The 17,276-nt window shown below is 37.0% G+C and overlaps 2 protein-coding genes and 1 long non-coding RNA gene across 3 annotated transcripts; all 3 read left to right on the forward strand.

Annotated features, from left to right (window-relative positions):
• Positions 1–26: 26 nt before the first annotated feature.
• LOC149108595 (core alpha-(1,3)-fucosyltransferase-like) lies at positions 27–3,672 on the forward strand. Its single transcript, XM_089293937.1, has one exon. The coding sequence runs from the start codon at positions 609–611 to the stop codon at positions 1,785–1,787; it is 1,179 nt and encodes a 392-aa protein (XP_089150063.1). The 5' UTR covers positions 27–608; the 3' UTR covers positions 1,788–3,672.
• A 238-nt stretch (positions 3,673–3,910) lies between these two features.
• LOC149108596 (uncharacterized) lies at positions 3,911–8,480 on the forward strand. The gene is made up of 3 exons (XR_016208533.1): positions 3,911–4,813; positions 5,412–5,512; positions 7,930–8,480. It is a non-coding gene; the product is annotated as an uncharacterized LOC149108596 (long non-coding RNA).
• A 72-nt stretch (positions 8,481–8,552) lies between these two features.
• LOC149108597 (core alpha-(1,3)-fucosyltransferase-like) lies at positions 8,553–13,988 on the forward strand. Its single transcript, XM_089293938.1, has one exon. It carries the CDS (start codon positions 11,256–11,258, stop codon positions 12,432–12,434), a length of 1,179 nt encoding a protein of 392 aa, XP_089150064.1. The 5' UTR covers positions 8,553–11,255; the 3' UTR covers positions 12,435–13,988.
• The last annotated feature ends 3,288 nt before the right edge of the window (positions 13,989–17,276 follow it).

The following is a 17,276-nucleotide window of genomic DNA, read 5'->3' on the forward strand; positions in this document are numbered from 1 at the left end:
GTCGCAGAGTGTTCTCCCCCGCCCCTGCCCTGGGCCAAGCACATGGCGATTAAAATAAGACCTTTAAGCAAGCCTATATTCGTGTCTACGTTCCATTCTACTGCACTGCTCCCTGCCGCTGGACTTGAGTCACATGTATAGCGTGCTTTGCATTTTAATGTTCAGGTTTCAGGCGAAACCAAAACAGAAATCGATTTCGTATTCTCAGTACATCCAGGGACTCAAGCAAGGAAACAAAGCCTGCACAGTCGCGGACTTTTTTTGATTCTCACAACACATTCAACGGTTAAATTTTAGAGAACACTTTACAACGGCATACAAACTGAAGTCATAGCGATTGTTCAGAGGCATCAGAGCCCATCACGAGCTGTGTTTTCTTCAGGTGAGGTGGATCAAAATGGTTTGTCGCTTTTTCAGGTATCATCATACATGTGAGGCTGCAAAATAAGCTGGTATACATGTACTATGCTCACGATATCAACTCGTCGTACATCAACTCAAGCTTAAAGCTTTAATACATTGAATACCACGCGGAGAAGCCGGACTTATCACAACTACATCCTCTAGTCGGTGTGTAGTCGCCTGTGCCGCGAGCTAATATATCAGATATGACAAGTATCATGAATTGGAGAATACTCGCAATTTTGGTTGGCTTAATTCTTCTCTTACTACTGTACTCCATCAAAATGTTCCAATCTGAAGAAAATTTTCCACATTTACAGCCTTGGATTGCTCGAAACGCTACCGAAACTAAACGGATGGCAAACAGATGTCATTTTGATAGCAACGGAACAAGGATCATTCTGTTTTACACTCCATGGTTTGGAAGAAAACCGTGGCCAGATGTTTTCGATCTGTCTCACGCCAACTGCCCAGAGAAGAAATGTAAAATTACCTACAATGTTAACGATATAGGAAAGAGTGATCTGATTATTTTTCACGCTCCAGATATGCAACGATTCGTCAGTCCCAAAGAACTTCAACAAATTCACAACTATCGGTGTCCGAGTCAACGAACGGCCTTTCTTTCCAGTGAAAGTCCTCAGTCTTATCCTCTAGACAATATTGTTATACCGGATGGCTTTTTTAACTGGACGATGACTTTCAAAACGGACTCAGATTTTCCTATGCCCTATGGAAGTTACGTTCGATTGTCATCGGCTGAAAATCCACCGACATTAATTGATTACGCAGCAAGCAAGAGCAAATTTGTGATGTGGGCTGTTTCACACTGCGGCACTATTCGAGAGAAGTATGTCAAAAAGCTTCTGAACTACATCAGTGTTGATATTTATGGTGGATGTTCACGTATCTATGGACAAGACAACCAGTGTCCGAGATCAAGAAACTGTGATGGTGTTTTCAAACCTTACAAATTTACTCTGGCGTTTGAAAATGGAGTTTGTACTGATTATATCACCGAGAAATTCTGGACAGCGCTAAGTAGGAATTCAGTGCCTGTTGTACTTGCCAAAGATTATTACAGTGCTGACGTGGTTCCACCAGGCTCGTTTATTAGTGTGCAAGACTTTCCATCCGTGAAAGCTTTGGCAGAATACCTACTGTACCTTGATAAGAATGACACTGCATACAACGAATACTTTTCTTGGAAACAGAAATTTGCTTCAAAGAGCATCGACAGTTTTCTAGTTTGTGATGTTTGCGATGCGCTACACGATGAATACCTTAAACCCAAAGTTTCTGATATGTTCAAGACGTTTTGGAATGAAGATCTTGATTGCAAAAAACGTGAACAAACGCTATCAAGACTTATTGAGAAAGACTGATAGAAGTGACTTAAGTGAATGAGTTTCACCTCGGCAGACTGCGGATAATGTTATAATTAACAAATAAAGAAGTCTTGACTGTGCTCTGTTCTGTTGTAAAGTACGCAGGAAGCGGTAGAGCACGAAAGAAGTGTAGGGGAAAACACGAGACGTTGTCGAGTGTTTTTCCCTTTTTGTTTTAAAATAAATCTACTACAGTCGAACCTCCAGTAGCTTCCAGTTGCGACCACCATCTCTCTTAAGCGACCACCTCTCCTCAGCGCGACCAGGGTTCCAAAATACCAAGTTTCCAAGTCAAATCTAATGGTCTAAGTTTTCTTATTGACTATATTTAGAACCTCTTGTAAGCGACCACTTTCAGAGCTAAATTGGATAATGAGGTGTTGTAACCATATTACATTCCTGGGTAGTACAAGAGACGGAAATTCCTCAATGGGAAGTACAGGCTGATTTTTTTCTCGAAATTGACTTTTCGCATGAATGAAACAGTTAAAACATGGGCAAGTCTCTGCAGTTACCATATGCTAATGAGGCAAAATTTGACCCAATATGGTCTAATTTTTCTTAAGCAAGACCTCCCGTACGCGACCACCTACGCTTGACATTTTGGGTGGTCACTGACAGGAGGTTCGACTGTAGTAGCCTCCACAGACACATAGACACTTTGAAAACGCAATGCAGCCGCCAGTTTGTTAACAAGCACAGATTGCTAAGTTACTATCTACACCAGAATAGATAGTGAGTAGCGTAGCCAATCAGAGAACGGCATTCATGATATCTGACAGTCATTGGGCTATGTTCACTAATTAATTAAATTCAGCCCACAAATGAGAGTTTTTTTTTTCGCATGTAAATTTATTATGAAATACTACTTTATCATTTTTACCTACTTCTAAATGTAAACACTGGTGCTACAAGAAGGTATTTAAAATATCCCTGCTAACCATTATGTGAACATTACCATATTTAGCTAAAAATTTATTTTCATTTCTTTCCACACAAAATTTATTGCGCTTGATTACAAAATTAGTACGAAATTTACCAGAAATTTATTGTGAAAAATTGCTTTAGTCTATTTATTTCAGACCCCGCCATTTATTATAAATGAATTACCTTATCACTCTTATTTTCCTATCTACTGCACCTCGGTACAATTCCATGTTTTGTAACCCATTAACCGTGGCTAGTATTCACACTATAAATTTGAACTCGCATTTTTTTAAAATATAATTCAGTTACAGTTACGCAAACATGTAATAATTAACATTAGATGTTAAAGATTCTAGTGTATATAAATATATCATGCAGTATTTTAAATGTATTACAATAAAATGCCAGTTATAAGCCCTGAACTTATACAACTTTAAACTATGTATGGGGGTGCTGCATAGGCTTATAACTACTACTGGGGAGCTTATATCTGGTGAAGGCAGGAGCTTATAAAAGGCAAAAACACGTTTTGGAAATATGCTGACAAAGAAAATATTTTAAGACTGTGATGAGGCCTATATTGTAGGAAAACCACTGTGATTAAAATTCTTTATCTGCAATCATGCATGTTTCTAGCTGAAGTAAATTGTTCTGTGAGGATGTTTGCAAGAAAGTATAGGAAAGTTACCTAAGTAGGGCTCAAATTCAAGGAGAGGCTTAACCGGAATATTCTTCTACTAGCAGAGCGATGGTGCAGTAACTAGAGGGCATGCAAGTGATGAGACTTATAATCGACATTTTACAGTATTCACAATTATCATGTTCTCTATGTTACATTGTGCATATTCTAATTAATTTCAACTTACACATTTTTTCCAGTTACATAACTGACCTATAATTACCTAGTAACTACGGTAATGAACTCAATCACCTAATAAATCACTAATTAACTTAATTATACAATTTAGTGTGTGTATATGTAGTCTGTGACTATTTAGGAATGCAATGCAAGTTATAAGTGTACCATGGCTGTGACAGCCCTCTAAATATAGCGTGACTTACTTGTTAGCTTTTGAATAATATTTCCCAACATATTTTTACAACAACCGCTTATTTGATTATGCATACTGTCACAGCAGAGATTCTATTACAGTTTAAAGCACTTTCCAATTGAGTGTCGAAAAATCAAAACCAATGTTATCATGTCTGACCAGTCACAGAGCACCCGAACAATCCTGTGAACCAACCAAAAATTCTTTGAAGCAAACATGTGCAACTGGCACCAAGCAACCTGTTTTGGTTTAACTTCCGACTGGTGAAGGGATGGGGCAAGTTCTTCAAACCAGTCACTAAGGGTTAGGGTTAGCCAAATATGAATAATGTGACACTCAAGTGAAAACTGCTCTATTATATGACACAACTTTACATAACACAAAACACTTTAGAAAACCATCTGCTTTAAATAGTTACAACAAAACTACCTACAATCTCAATTTTTGCAACTGAATCTCATATCTACAAACTCCAAAAAATATTCATACCCTGGGCGCAGAAGACTCCTGAAAATTTCGTATAGGCATCATCCAACAAAAAATGACGTCACATCCGGTTTAAACTGCGCTTCGCGGCTCGTTTCACAAAGCGAGAAAATGGCGTTTCGATTACTCACGATTTCCCTCTATTTGTAAACCATCAGTTTCGTTTCATTTTATATTGAGGATGGAAAGATGTTGCAGACACATTACTTCGACTTTTTAAGCAAAAATTTCGGGAAAAGAGAAACGTTTATTATTGTTTTGAAGCAAAATAACGGAGAGCCTTTGGTCACCGTCGGGCGAATTTTACACATTTGAAAAACTGGTGTTGTTCCGACTTTTGGTTCTTGTTGTTCGTGATTTAGTGATAACAATAAGTGCAATAGCCTATAATGTTGCCAACAACCTGGATGAAGTATTGCTGGCGATAGTTTGCATTGTGTACTACGGGAACATAATTAACAGAAGCCGTTTAGCTCCGAAAGTCGCTGTCACCAGAGCTTTTGTTGCTCTTGGCTCACGTGTATTGGTAGAAGAGACAAGCTGGATGGCATGCTGAAGGTCAGTATCCCACATTCCCACATCTCTCATTGAAGATTGTTCTTTTCAGTAAGATACAGTACATATATATTGGTACTTTGGGGTCATCAGTCTCTTTCTCTGGTGAGTGCTTTTAAAACGCCCAGTAAAAACTTGATTCACGGCATGGAAGCTTATGTCTCGCTGGATCGAAATTCGAGCAAGATTTTTAAGTTCTAGTCCTCTTTAAAAGTAATTAAATCAATTATTCAAATCCAGGCCATCAGGGGGAATCTGCCATTGAAGCTGCCCTAAGTTAAGGTCCTGTTTAAGGACCTTCCCCTTTGAAAATCGTGGGGGTGTTCTTTGAGGCAACACAGGTCCCATTTATATGGTCTCGGGTACCCGAGATAACCCTCCCCCTGAGCCAACTTTATCAAGTGTTTGTATGTGAAAATGTAGCCCCTGTAGGCCGAGTAAAAGTTGACCCTGCATGATTATTCGTAACTCTTACTGAATAATCAAATGTGCAACTATCCCTCTTTGTTTAAGTTTCCCTCAGTCATTTGATCACAGTGGGTTTTGCTGAGTTAATTTTCTCTTCTTTGATACAAATTGCTGCTTTAAATCTTAAATCTAGGTATTACGTGACAATCACCATGCTGAGAGTTGTTCCAGTTAGGCAAGCCAAAGTGTTTATGTATACTCAAAGAAAAGTTGTTGGTTACTTTACCTGCCAAGGTGAGTCAACTTGCCCACCTGAATTGTCTCACCCCCAAGTCTGGTTCGTGATCCTCGTGTAAATGGTTGGTTGAATTTTGCAAAGAAATAAGTGAAAGGTAGCTCTGCCTGTTTTATGTCCATTTTCCCTCTTCCTCCTCCAACTGATTATGCAAAATATACTGCCCAAAATCTTTTTGGGTACTGGTGTTTGAGTGTCATCTTTATCATTACTGTGGAATGTACCTCACCTTACAGCCACCCCTGTTAACACAGCCACCTCGTTATTATGGCCACTCTATTCTGGCTCAAACAAAAGCTCAGTCTGTCTTTTTCTTGTTTATTAATTATACAGCCAGATTTTTGTGGCCTGTTGGTGACCAGATTAACAGAATTCTGGCACACTGTAGGAGTAATTTATGCAATTTACAGTAAGCAACAGGCATCATTTTGATGGTGAAGTCCCATGCATACATGTAACTATTGATTATTTTGAGATTTTATCTTTATTACTGTATGTCAACAAGGCAATATTTTGATTCCAGTGCTCTAGCAGGAGGGGGGGGGGGGGGGGGGGGGACTCTCCTCTATGTGCTATATATAGCTATGTGCAGCCCCAAAGGGTATGGTTATTCAGCCATTTTAGTCATAAATACTCTAGAGTAAGGCTTTTGCCCTCTAGTCTTTAATTTGGTATGTTTTTTTAGAATAAGCTACCTCAATTTTCATCATTATCGATAACACCATAAACAAAAGTCCTTCAAAACTTATGTTTAGGGCAACTGTAGTAGTCACAACAATCATAAATGGGGTAGGGAAAATCGCAGATTATGGTCATAAATAGGTTAAGGGTTTTACTTTTGTGAAGAGGGCCGCACTGACCCGCACCCAATTTTTCTGGGATGTACCAAACACATTTTCTTAGCAGTTACTACAGTCTTGCTTTAGTAAATCAAAATAGTGCTTGCTGCCAGGTACTTTATAAAAGTATAACCCCTCCAGAAGCCTTCACAAAGTACATGTAATATCAGGTGCTAACAATAATTTTTTTTGCGGCTGATTAAAATTTAGAATTAAATTGTACTGAACTGGTGCAGATTTAATATACATTATATTTTGTCACACTTAGTTCACATATTTTAAGACTACTCAGCAGCAACGAGTACTTCTTGTATGACCATGCAGTAACAGTATATTCAAAAAAAAAATTCATTTATATGTATTACTATCCTGCCTGGAAGAGTGTGTAGAGAGAGCACACAGTGCAGTGTCCTACTGTATGTCTTTTGTTAGGTATAATAATCTTAAATTTAGAAGACTCATATTGATCTTTTAGGATTCACAAAAAAGTTGATATCTTGGCAACTCTCCTTTAGGTGTGTCACTTCACAATAAATTAGCAGTTTGGTATGTTGTAGCATAGAACTTTAATTAATTAAGTCATCGCACCGGTATCACAAAGTTCATGGGTTGGAATCCAGTTCACACCTAATTTTTTTTTCAGGCTATAATTTCACCTTAGTTTGCTTAGGTTGTGTATAGTTGCAATGATCAATCATGTCTTCATAAGTCAATCAATGTATATATGTCACACTAACTTATACTTTAACATTTTGTCTTAAAGTTTGTGTATTTGTTTTATTGTGTGGTTCTAGAAATGTCCATACCCACCCCAAGGAGATTATTGGAAATTCCAAGGATGGGGAGGGTCTCAAAAGCCAAACTTTTTAAAGAAATGTATTAATCAAATTTGGAATTTCCATAGGGATGGGATGGGGAGATCTCTGTTTAATAAATACATAAATAATATGTACAGACCCATTATCTGATGTGAAGACTGTGCAACATATCCTGGCCAACGAGTTGCCAAGGTGTAGCATCCTTGTTATCAATTTCAAGTACCAAATTAAAGACAATCAGCATGTTAGATGGGAGAGGGGAATTTTTCAAAATGTCATAAACTAAAAATATATTATATACTTTCCAAACTCAGCCATGTTAGTAGTGTTAGTGTCTATTTATTTATTTATTTATTTATTTATTAATGAATACCTGTAGAGATAGTCATACATTCTTGTAAATATTCTGGCAGTCTCCCACATACCATTTAGATCATCCAGTCCCCCAGGAAAGTTATTGTTAATTTATCGTCCATGTAAACTACTGAACCATGGGCTCCAGTGGGGGCAGTGCTATTACGATGCAATTTGCAGATGTGCTACGTAATATGCTTAACAGTTTTGTTCCCATGGCAACAGACTTCATTTCAGACCTTTCCTGATATTTTAGGCTTTTCTGGCCACCTTTGGAGTTCCATTTTGATATTTGCCAATGGTGCTTCATCTGCATGATCCAGCAAGCCTATTAAATAGTAAGCAAATACCCACTTACGGTGAGTCATCGAAACAATGACATAATTTGTGTTTGTCTTTTCTTAGGTGGTTACCTCCTGGCATATACACTCCACACAGGCATACAATGCTATGATTTAGATGATGCAACCTGCTTGCCCATGTTTAACAAACATGTAAGAGTATCAGTGGACCAGTGTACAAGTGTGATTTATTTAATTATTCCTTAACAACAAAGTGAACCAGTTAAACAAAAGGTTACACTCGCTGTAAGATCAGGTGTACAAAAATTAAATAGAAAATTTCACTACATCAATTTTATTAATTAAGTAAACTTCTGTGCAAAATACATTTGGTATGTTGTAATGGTAAGAATATAATTTGGAAATTTTTTATGGGAAATGTTTCCATTTAAAAATGTAGCTCAGATGCCACAACTATAATTCTCCTTTCTGTGGTGTTTTCTTTTGAGGTAAATTGTGAAAACAAATTATGTTGATCTACATGTAAGTTAAAAAAATATACAAGTAGTAGCTCTTCTGAAAAAAAAAAAAGTTAATTTGTTGTTGTTTCTTGCTGTTCATTTTTTCCTTGAACATTTTTATTTTCCTAATAAGTAGTTTAGCTAGCCATAAAAATGTTTTGTTGTCTCTGAGACCATTTTCAAGATAAAAAAGTGATTTGTATATAAAATTTGAATTTTTTGAGGGGGGAGGGGGTTGGGGGGGTGGGGACCTTTTCAGAATTTCCCTCCAAAGATCACAAGGTACAAGGGAAGGGGCAAAAATAGAATTTTAAGTGTTAAAACATATGTTTTCATTATCAGTTTTGGCCTCTCTGTGAATTCGAAGCTGCAAAGTATACTTGAGGATAATGTACGTTATACCCATTTTAATTCAAAATACAAATGGAAACTTGCATTGACAATCACTTAATCTCTTGGCACTGTTTTGTTTTTGTAGTAATTGCTTTTTTCACAAAACAATTTGAACATCTTTGTTACACAAGCTGGCAGGGGGGAGAGAAAGGGGTATTCTACAAAGTTTTAAATGGAAAGGCCTTATCTCAAGGTCCATTACCCCTTACCCTTTTGTTTATACATTTGTACCATTTTGATAGAAATGGCACCTCTTTTAATGTGTCAACCTTACATTGCAAAAAGGGTAAATGTGCCCCTTTAAAAAACCTGTTTAAAAATACTGCATCCCTTTTCTATTCCCTTGGAAAGAAGTTAATAAACAATATTATAGAATCTCTTCATTCTGGCTGAGGAGAGTAAATGAAAGCTTTTCAACAACATTTTAGAACCAGAAGAATGGAATCCCTAAATGACAGATTTTCCTACCCTTTCATACACCTCAACTTGTGAAATCCATATCATTTTATACCTGAAGCCTGAAAAAGGTACTCATCTTGAGCTGAGCCTCCCCATATAGGTCATTACAGAGAGCCTTCCCACATACACAAGTCAGGAACTCTTGACAAGTACTGTAAGTAGTGATGAAGCACAAACTTGTTGCTCTCTGTCAATTTCTAGTACAAAACCTTTTACTTTGCTGATCTGGCCCAAGTTCACAGACACTGGCATCACTCTCACGACACTGACTCTATCAGTGTCACTCAGTCTGATTCTTCAGTTTCACTGCACCATGCTTCATCATCACTCATCATTGTTAGACATGAGTTCATTAGCTTGTAAAATTCACCAGCCTGGCAGTGTCACTGTTGGTATTGCCTGTTCCCAGACTTCATTTTATGGCTGGATGTAGGGGCATTAAATTTCACTACTGTTTACGAACAATTTGTTTAGATGGCATATTGAAAGAGTGATGCATGAATTACTGAAAATTGTCAGTATTGCTAGTGTTCTCTCATTCCCTTAGGAATATCTTGATGTAAGATTACATAGAGAAAGCACACTGAAATATAATGCACAATTTTTTAGTAACCCTTTAAAATGGGTTGCCAATGTGACAGGGATTAATAGATAAGGAACTTGGTCTGCAAACAGGGTAAATGAGAGGGTTTGAAGAACTAAAAGGTGCATGCTTGACCTCAGTGGAGGGGGGGGGGGGTATTGGAACTTAGCGTTGCTGACGTTTAACACTGTTGAAAGGGAAAAATAAATTTGATTATCAATGAGAAAAAACCACGACATGTCCAAATTACTTATTCGCCGTTAAGGGGTTCACGGCCTGCCTGTAACAAAGCGTTTATCAATTAAGGGATTGCTGAGGGAAAACATATCTTGTTCAAGGTTCTTAACCAATCGTAACATATTTTATGGCATCAGTTTGAGTCATGAGCAAACACATGAGTTTGTGTTAGTGTCGATCGGCAAGAAAGTTCTGCAAAGCGCGTTATGTGTGTGGGTCTATTATTGCAGTGATACGATTAACAGCACTCAAGTACTCTCGAGTGTTTGGCAACAGTAAATTTTAAAAACTGCGCTTCTGTTAATAAGGTTCCCCCATGTATAGAAACCTGTCATAGTGCATATTTCTTAATGTGATGCCTACCTAAGAGAATAGGATATTTGAATTGAGTGCAACTTACCTAGAATTCATTATTTCCACACAAACGATGACTTCTGTGGAATTCAGCGAGGAAGAAAGGGCGACATTTCGTAAAAACCACGCCTTCAAAACAGCGTGTTTTTGAATAAATAATTAACCTGTCCTTCAAACAAACTGATATGACGAGGAAGAAGACAAAATTTTGTTTATCGTGGCCAAATAAAACGTTAAAAATATCCGGCCGATTGCAAAATATTGCCATTTTACTTACTGAGAGAACGATTATGCCATGTTCAAATTTGATTTTGCCACTCAGCGCTCTTTTTTACCGGATGTGACGTCATTTTTTGTTGGATGATTCAGATACACAAAAAGTGCCAGGCGTCGCAGAGTGTTCTCCCCCGCCCCTGTACTCGATTTACATGTATAGCGTGCTTTGCATTTTAATGTTCAGGTTTCAGGCGAAACCAAAACAGAAATCGATTTCGCATTCTCAGTACATCCAGGGACTCAAGCAAGGAAACAAAGCCTGCACAGTCGGGGACTTTTTTTGATTCTCACAACACATTCAACGGTTAAATTTTAGAGAACACTTTACAACGGCATACAAACTGAAGTCATAGCTATTGTTCAGAGGCATCAGAGCCCATCACGAGCTGTGTTTTCTTCAGGTGAGGTGGACCAAAATGGTTTGTCGCTTTTTCAGGTATCATCATACATGTAAGGCTGCAAAATAAGCTAGTATACATGTACTATGCTCACGATATCAACTCGTCGTACATCAACTCAAGCTTAAAGCTTTAATACATTGAATACCACGCGGAGCAGCCGGACTTATCACAACTACATCCTCTAGTCGGTGTGTAGTCGCCTGTATCGCGAGCTAATATTTCAGATATGACAAGTATCATGAATTGGAGAATACTCGCAATTTTGGTTGGCTTAATTCTTCTCTTACTACTGTACTCCATCAAAATGTTCCAATCTGAAGAAAATTTTCCACATTTACAGCCTTGGATTGCTCGAAACGCTACCGAAACTAAACGGATGCCAAACAGATGTCATTTTGATAGCAACGGAACAAGGATCATTCTGTTTTACACTCCATGGTTTGGAAGAAAACCGTGGCCAGATGGTTTCGATCTGTCTCACGCCAACTGCCCAGAGAAGAAATGTAACATTACCTACAATGTTCACGATATAGGAAAGAGTGATCTGATTATTTTTCACGCTCCAGATATGCAACGATTCGTCAGTCCCAAAGAACTTCAACAAATTCACAACTATCGGCGTCCGAGTCAACGAACGGCCTTTCTTTCCGGTGAAAGTCCTCAGTCTTATCCTCTAGACAATATTGTTATACCGGATGGCTTTTTTAACTGGACGATGACTTTCAAAACGGACTCAGATTTTCATATCCCCTATGGAAGTTACGTTCGATTGTCATCGGCTGAAAATCTACCGACATTAATTGATTACGCAGCAAGCAAGAGCAAATTTGTGATGTGGGCTGTTTCACACTGCGGCACTATTCGAGAGAAGTATGTCAAAAAGCTTCTGAACTACATCAGTGTTGATATTTATGGTGGATGTTCACGTATCTATGGACAAGACAACCAGTGTCCGAGATCAAGAAACTGTGATGGTGTTTTCAAACCTTACAAATTTACTCTGGCGTTTGAAAATGGAGTTTGTACTGATTATATCACCGAGAAATTCTGGACAGCGCTAAGTAGGAATTCAGTGCCTGTTGTACTTGCCAAAGATTATTACAGTGCTGATGTGGTTCCACCAGGCTCGTTTATTAGTGTGCAAGACTTTCCATCCGTGAAAGCTTTGGGAGAATACCTGCTGTACCTTGATAAGAATGACACTGCATACAACGAATACTTTTCTTGGAAACAGAAATTTGCTTCAAAGAGCATCGACAGTTTTCTAGTTTGTGATGTTTGCGATGCGCTGCACGATGAATGCCTTAAACCCAAAGTTTCTGATATGTTCAAGACGTTTTGGAATGAAGATGTTGATTGCAAAAAACGTGAACAAACGCTATCAAGACTTATTGAGAAAGACTGATAGAAGTGACTTAAGTGAATGAGTTTCACCTCGGCAGACTGCGGATAACGTTATAATTAACAAATAAAGAAGTCTCGACTGTGCTCTGTTCTGTTCTAAAGTACGCAGGATGCGGTAGAGCACGAAAGAAGTGTAGGGGAAAACACGAGACGTTGTCGAGTGTTTTTCCCTTTTTGTTTTAAAATAAATCTACTACAGTCGAACCTCCAGTAGCTTCCAGTTGCGACCACCATCTCTCTTAAGCGACCACCTCTCCTCAGCGCGACCAGGGTTCCAAAATACCAAGTTTCCAAGTCAAATCTAATGGTCTAAGTTTTCTTATTGACTATATTTAGAACCTCTTGTAAGCGACCACTTTCAGAGCTAAATTGGATAATGAGGTGTTGTAACCATATTACATTCCTGGGTGGTACAAGAGACGGAAATTTCTCAATGGGAAGTACAGGCTGATTTTTTTCTCGAAATTGACTTTTCGCATGAATGAAACAGTTAAAACGTGGGCAAGTCTCTGCAGTTACCATATGCTAATGAGAAAAAATTTGACCCAATATGGTCTAATTTTTCTTAAGCGAGACCTCCCGTACGCGACCACCTATGCTTGACATTTTGGGTGGTCACTGACAGGAGGTTCGACTGTAGTAGCCTCCACAGACACATAGACACTTTGAAAACGCAATGCAGCCGCCAGTTTGTTAACAAGCGCAGATTGCTACGTTACTCACTATCTACAACAGAATAGATAGTGAGTAGCGTAGCCAACCAGAGAACGGCATTCATGATATCTGACAGTCATTGGCCTATGTTCACTAATTAATTAAATTCAGCCCAGAAATGAGAGTTTTGTTTTTTGCATGTAAATTTATTATGAAATACTACTTTATCATTTTTACCTACTTCTAAATGTAAACACTGGTGCTACAAGAAGGTATTTAAAATATCCCTGCTAACCATTATGTGAACATTACCATATTTAGCTAAAAATTTATTTTCATTTCTTTCCACACAAAATTTATTGCGCTTGATTATAAAATTAGTACGAAATTTACCAGAAATTTATTGTGAAAAATTGCTTTAGTCTATTTATTTCAGACCCGGCCATTTATTATAAATGAATTACCTTATCACTCTTATTTTCCTATCTACTGTACCTCAGTACAATTCCATGTTTTGTAACCCATTAACCGTGGCTAGTATTCACACTATAAATTTGAACTTGCCTTTTTTTAAAATATAATTCAGTTACAGTTACGCAAACATGTAATAATTAACATTAGATGTTAAAGATTCTAGTGTATATAAATATATCATGCAGTATTTTAAAAGTATTACAATAAAATGCCAGTTATAAGCCCTGAACTTATACAACTTTAAACTATGTATGGGGGTGCTGCATAGGCTTATAACTACTACTGGGGAGCTTATATCTGGTGAACGCAGGAGCTTATAAAAGGCAAAAACACGTTTTGGAAATATGCTGACAAAGAAAATATTTTAAGACTGTGATGAGGCCTATATTGTAGGAAAACCACTGTGATTAAAATTCTTTATCTGCAATCATGCATGTTTCTAGCTGAAGTAAATTGTTCTGTGAGGATGTTTGCAAGAAAGTATAGGAAAGTTACCTAAGTAGGGCTCAAATTCAAGGAGAGGCTTAACCGGAATATTCTTCTGCTAGCAGAGTGATGGTGCAGTAACTAGAGGGCATGCAAGTGATGAGACTTATAATCGACATTTTACAGTATTCATAATTATCATGTGTCTCTACGTTACATTGTGCATATTCTAATTAATTTCAACTTACACATTTTTCCAGTTACATAACTGACCTATAATTACCTAGTAACTATGGTAATGAACTCAATCACCTAATAAATCACTAATTAACTTAATTATACAATTTAGTGTGTGTATATGTAGTCTGTGACTATTTAGGAATGCAATGCAAGTTATAAGTGTACCATGGCTGTCATAGCCCTCTAAATATAGCGTGACTTACTTGTTAGCTTTTGAATAATATTTCCTAACATATTTTTACAACAACCGCTTATTTGATTATGCATACTGTCACAGCAGAGCTTCTATTACAGTTTAAAGCACTTTTCAATTGAGTGTCGAAAAATCAAAACCAATGTTATCATGTCTGGCCAGTCACAGAGCACCCGAACAATCCTGTGAACCAATCAAAAATTATTTGAAGCAAACATGTGCAACTGGCACGAAGGAACCTGTTTTGGGTTAACTTCCGACTGGTGAAGGGATGGGGCAAGTTCTTCAAACCAGTCACTAAGGGTTAGGGTTAGCCAAATATGAATAATGTGACACTCAAGTGAAAACTGCTCTATTATATGACACAACTTTACATAACACAAAACACTTTAGAAAACCATCTGCTTTAAATAGTTACAACAAAACTACCTACAATCTCAATTTTTGCAACTGAATCTCATATCTACAAACTCCAAAAAATATACATACCCTCCCCACAGTTTGAACACTGCCCCTCCCCCTTCTATAAATTTTCAGTTCAGCTTCACACTTTCTTCAATAATTTTTGTTTTTTGAGACCCCGTTCCCTTGGAATTTACAATGGCACTCCATGGGTTGCGTGGGTATGGATAATAAATTTCTTGAACAAGTTTGAGAACTTAAAAAAGTCATATTAGTTGGATTTTTTTAGTTCTTTGTCGGTTATCTGCCTCACTTGTCTTCGTGGATCTTATCCAACCTGTTTCTTCTCCCATTTGTTCTTCCTATCTTTAATGGTTACCACACTGGTTTTTTTTTTATGTTTCTGTTGGCTTGGAAAAATTAAGTAATGATAAATTCATTACCTACTCTGCCACTTTAGAAAATACTGGTGAGTCGACCCTCAGAAACCAGCCCAGAAGAATGCAGGAAAATCTGGACAATTTTACAATAAAAAAGGCCAGCTTCTTGTCATCTTGTGGTCCTCTGAATTTCCTTTGATCTTCCGCGTTGGAGCCCTTTTTCTGGAATCCATCTCAATCAATAATTTGCTCTTGGTCTAAGGCATTTCAAAACGCTCTCCCTCTCATATTCTACTCTTAGTATATTGCAATATTATTGTTTCAACCTAATAAATGACTGGAAATACTACTTTCAGGAGTGCAACCAGTCTAAAAAATTTTTAAAAGTTTTCTTAATCTGATCTTTTTTGTGTGAACATTCTACCACAAGAGGCTTTTCTTGGAGTCACGGGCACTCCACTTTGGACAGCAATGCTGTTAACAAGAGGAGACCGAGCCCCCTGTGCTTATGCACCATTAATTCAAAATCAATAAAACAACAGCTCACAGGCTTGAAGTGCTAGCAATAATGAACCTCTTAAATTGTAGTTTTGATGAGGGTTGACAGAAGCCAGCAAAAATATTAAGAACACAAAAAAATGGATCAAGTTAAGAACACTTTTCCAAATAAATAAGTTACCTTTAAAAGTTATATAGAGTTTGTAAATGGAAATTCAATTGATGGTCTAGGTGTTACTTAAGCAGCTTCAAGATGACACCAAACAGCAACAAAAAAATTGCAGTATTGTGGGTTACTGTTGGAAGAACGTCTCTTGATAAATAGTCCTTGGAAGGATAAACAAAGGGAAGCCATTCCCTAAACAGCTGAAAAATAGTAGAACAAGTAGTAAAAAAAAAGTCAAATTGAGACAAATTAAAATTTAATTAAATATTGTCTCCAGTTTGATAAAAAAAGTCAATGTATATAGTTGTTGATTGAATTCTACCTCTTCCCACCTTATAGAGATTACAGAGGTTTGCTGGACAATAACAGTGTTGAAATCTTACAAGGCCACAGTTGACAGAGTTTAGATTTTCTCACTCACTTGTCAAAATGAAATTTAGAACTGAGAAATATATTGCCATGAAAAACAACACAGAACTTGACTTTCAGGCTAGATGGCAGCCGTATGTAAAATTCATATTAGAAACTTAATTTATAGTATTCAGTCTTATCTTTATTTAATTTCATTATAATATCAGGGCACATAAAATAATTGATGTTACTAATGTTAGGTGTTACACACTGTATTAAGAATATGTAATTTCTTTTTGTTTTTGAACCTCACAAGGTTACAATAAAAAAAAGTGGAAAACTGAAAAAAAAAATAGATATTCTCACTAATATTTTTTAGCAGTGTCTTGAGTCAGAAAGCACATAAGCCACCCTAAAGAGGTGACATTAAAATCTAATTATTTGATTCCCTTGCACTTTTGCAAAATTTTTGTTATTATAGAACTGGTGCAAAAGTAAGACTAGTGTACACACAAATATTATCAATATTACTTTTCCCACTAGTCTACATGTTGGACAATGTATCAATTTATTATCTACACAACAATTTCACTTTCTTTTCTTGTTTAGCGACTGTGCAGGTAATATTAACATACAAAAGCAGTACTTAACAAAATTAATTTGTCCACCAACCTTTAGATTTCCTGGTTTTCCAAGACAACGTAACCTTAGATCTATGCTACAATAACATTAATCAGAATAAAAAATTAAGACTTTTATAACAATCACAAACCTGTCTTGTATACCATACAGGAATGCTTGTCATGTGCCTTTTAGGTGTTTTGCTTAGCAGAATTTCAGGCAGAATTAGCCCTCTTTTTCCATCAGCATTATACCAGCAGAATAAGGAATTTACCAGTTACTTGAATAGAGCTTTAAGTCACATTAATTGATTTATGCTTTTGTATAAACTATTAACTTGTTATTAATTTTTAAAGGTACATTTTATTAACATGACAATCAAATACATTGCTACTATTGAATACTAATGGAATCATCCAGTGATGATATGAACGGAAG

This window comes from Orbicella faveolata, unplaced genomic scaffold (genome assembly GCF_042242905.1).
Source record: "Orbicella faveolata isolate gen_17 unplaced genomic scaffold, um_ofav_v1 contig_25, whole genome shotgun sequence".
Lineage (NCBI taxonomy): Eukaryota > Metazoa > Cnidaria > Anthozoa > Scleractinia > Merulinidae > Orbicella > Orbicella faveolata.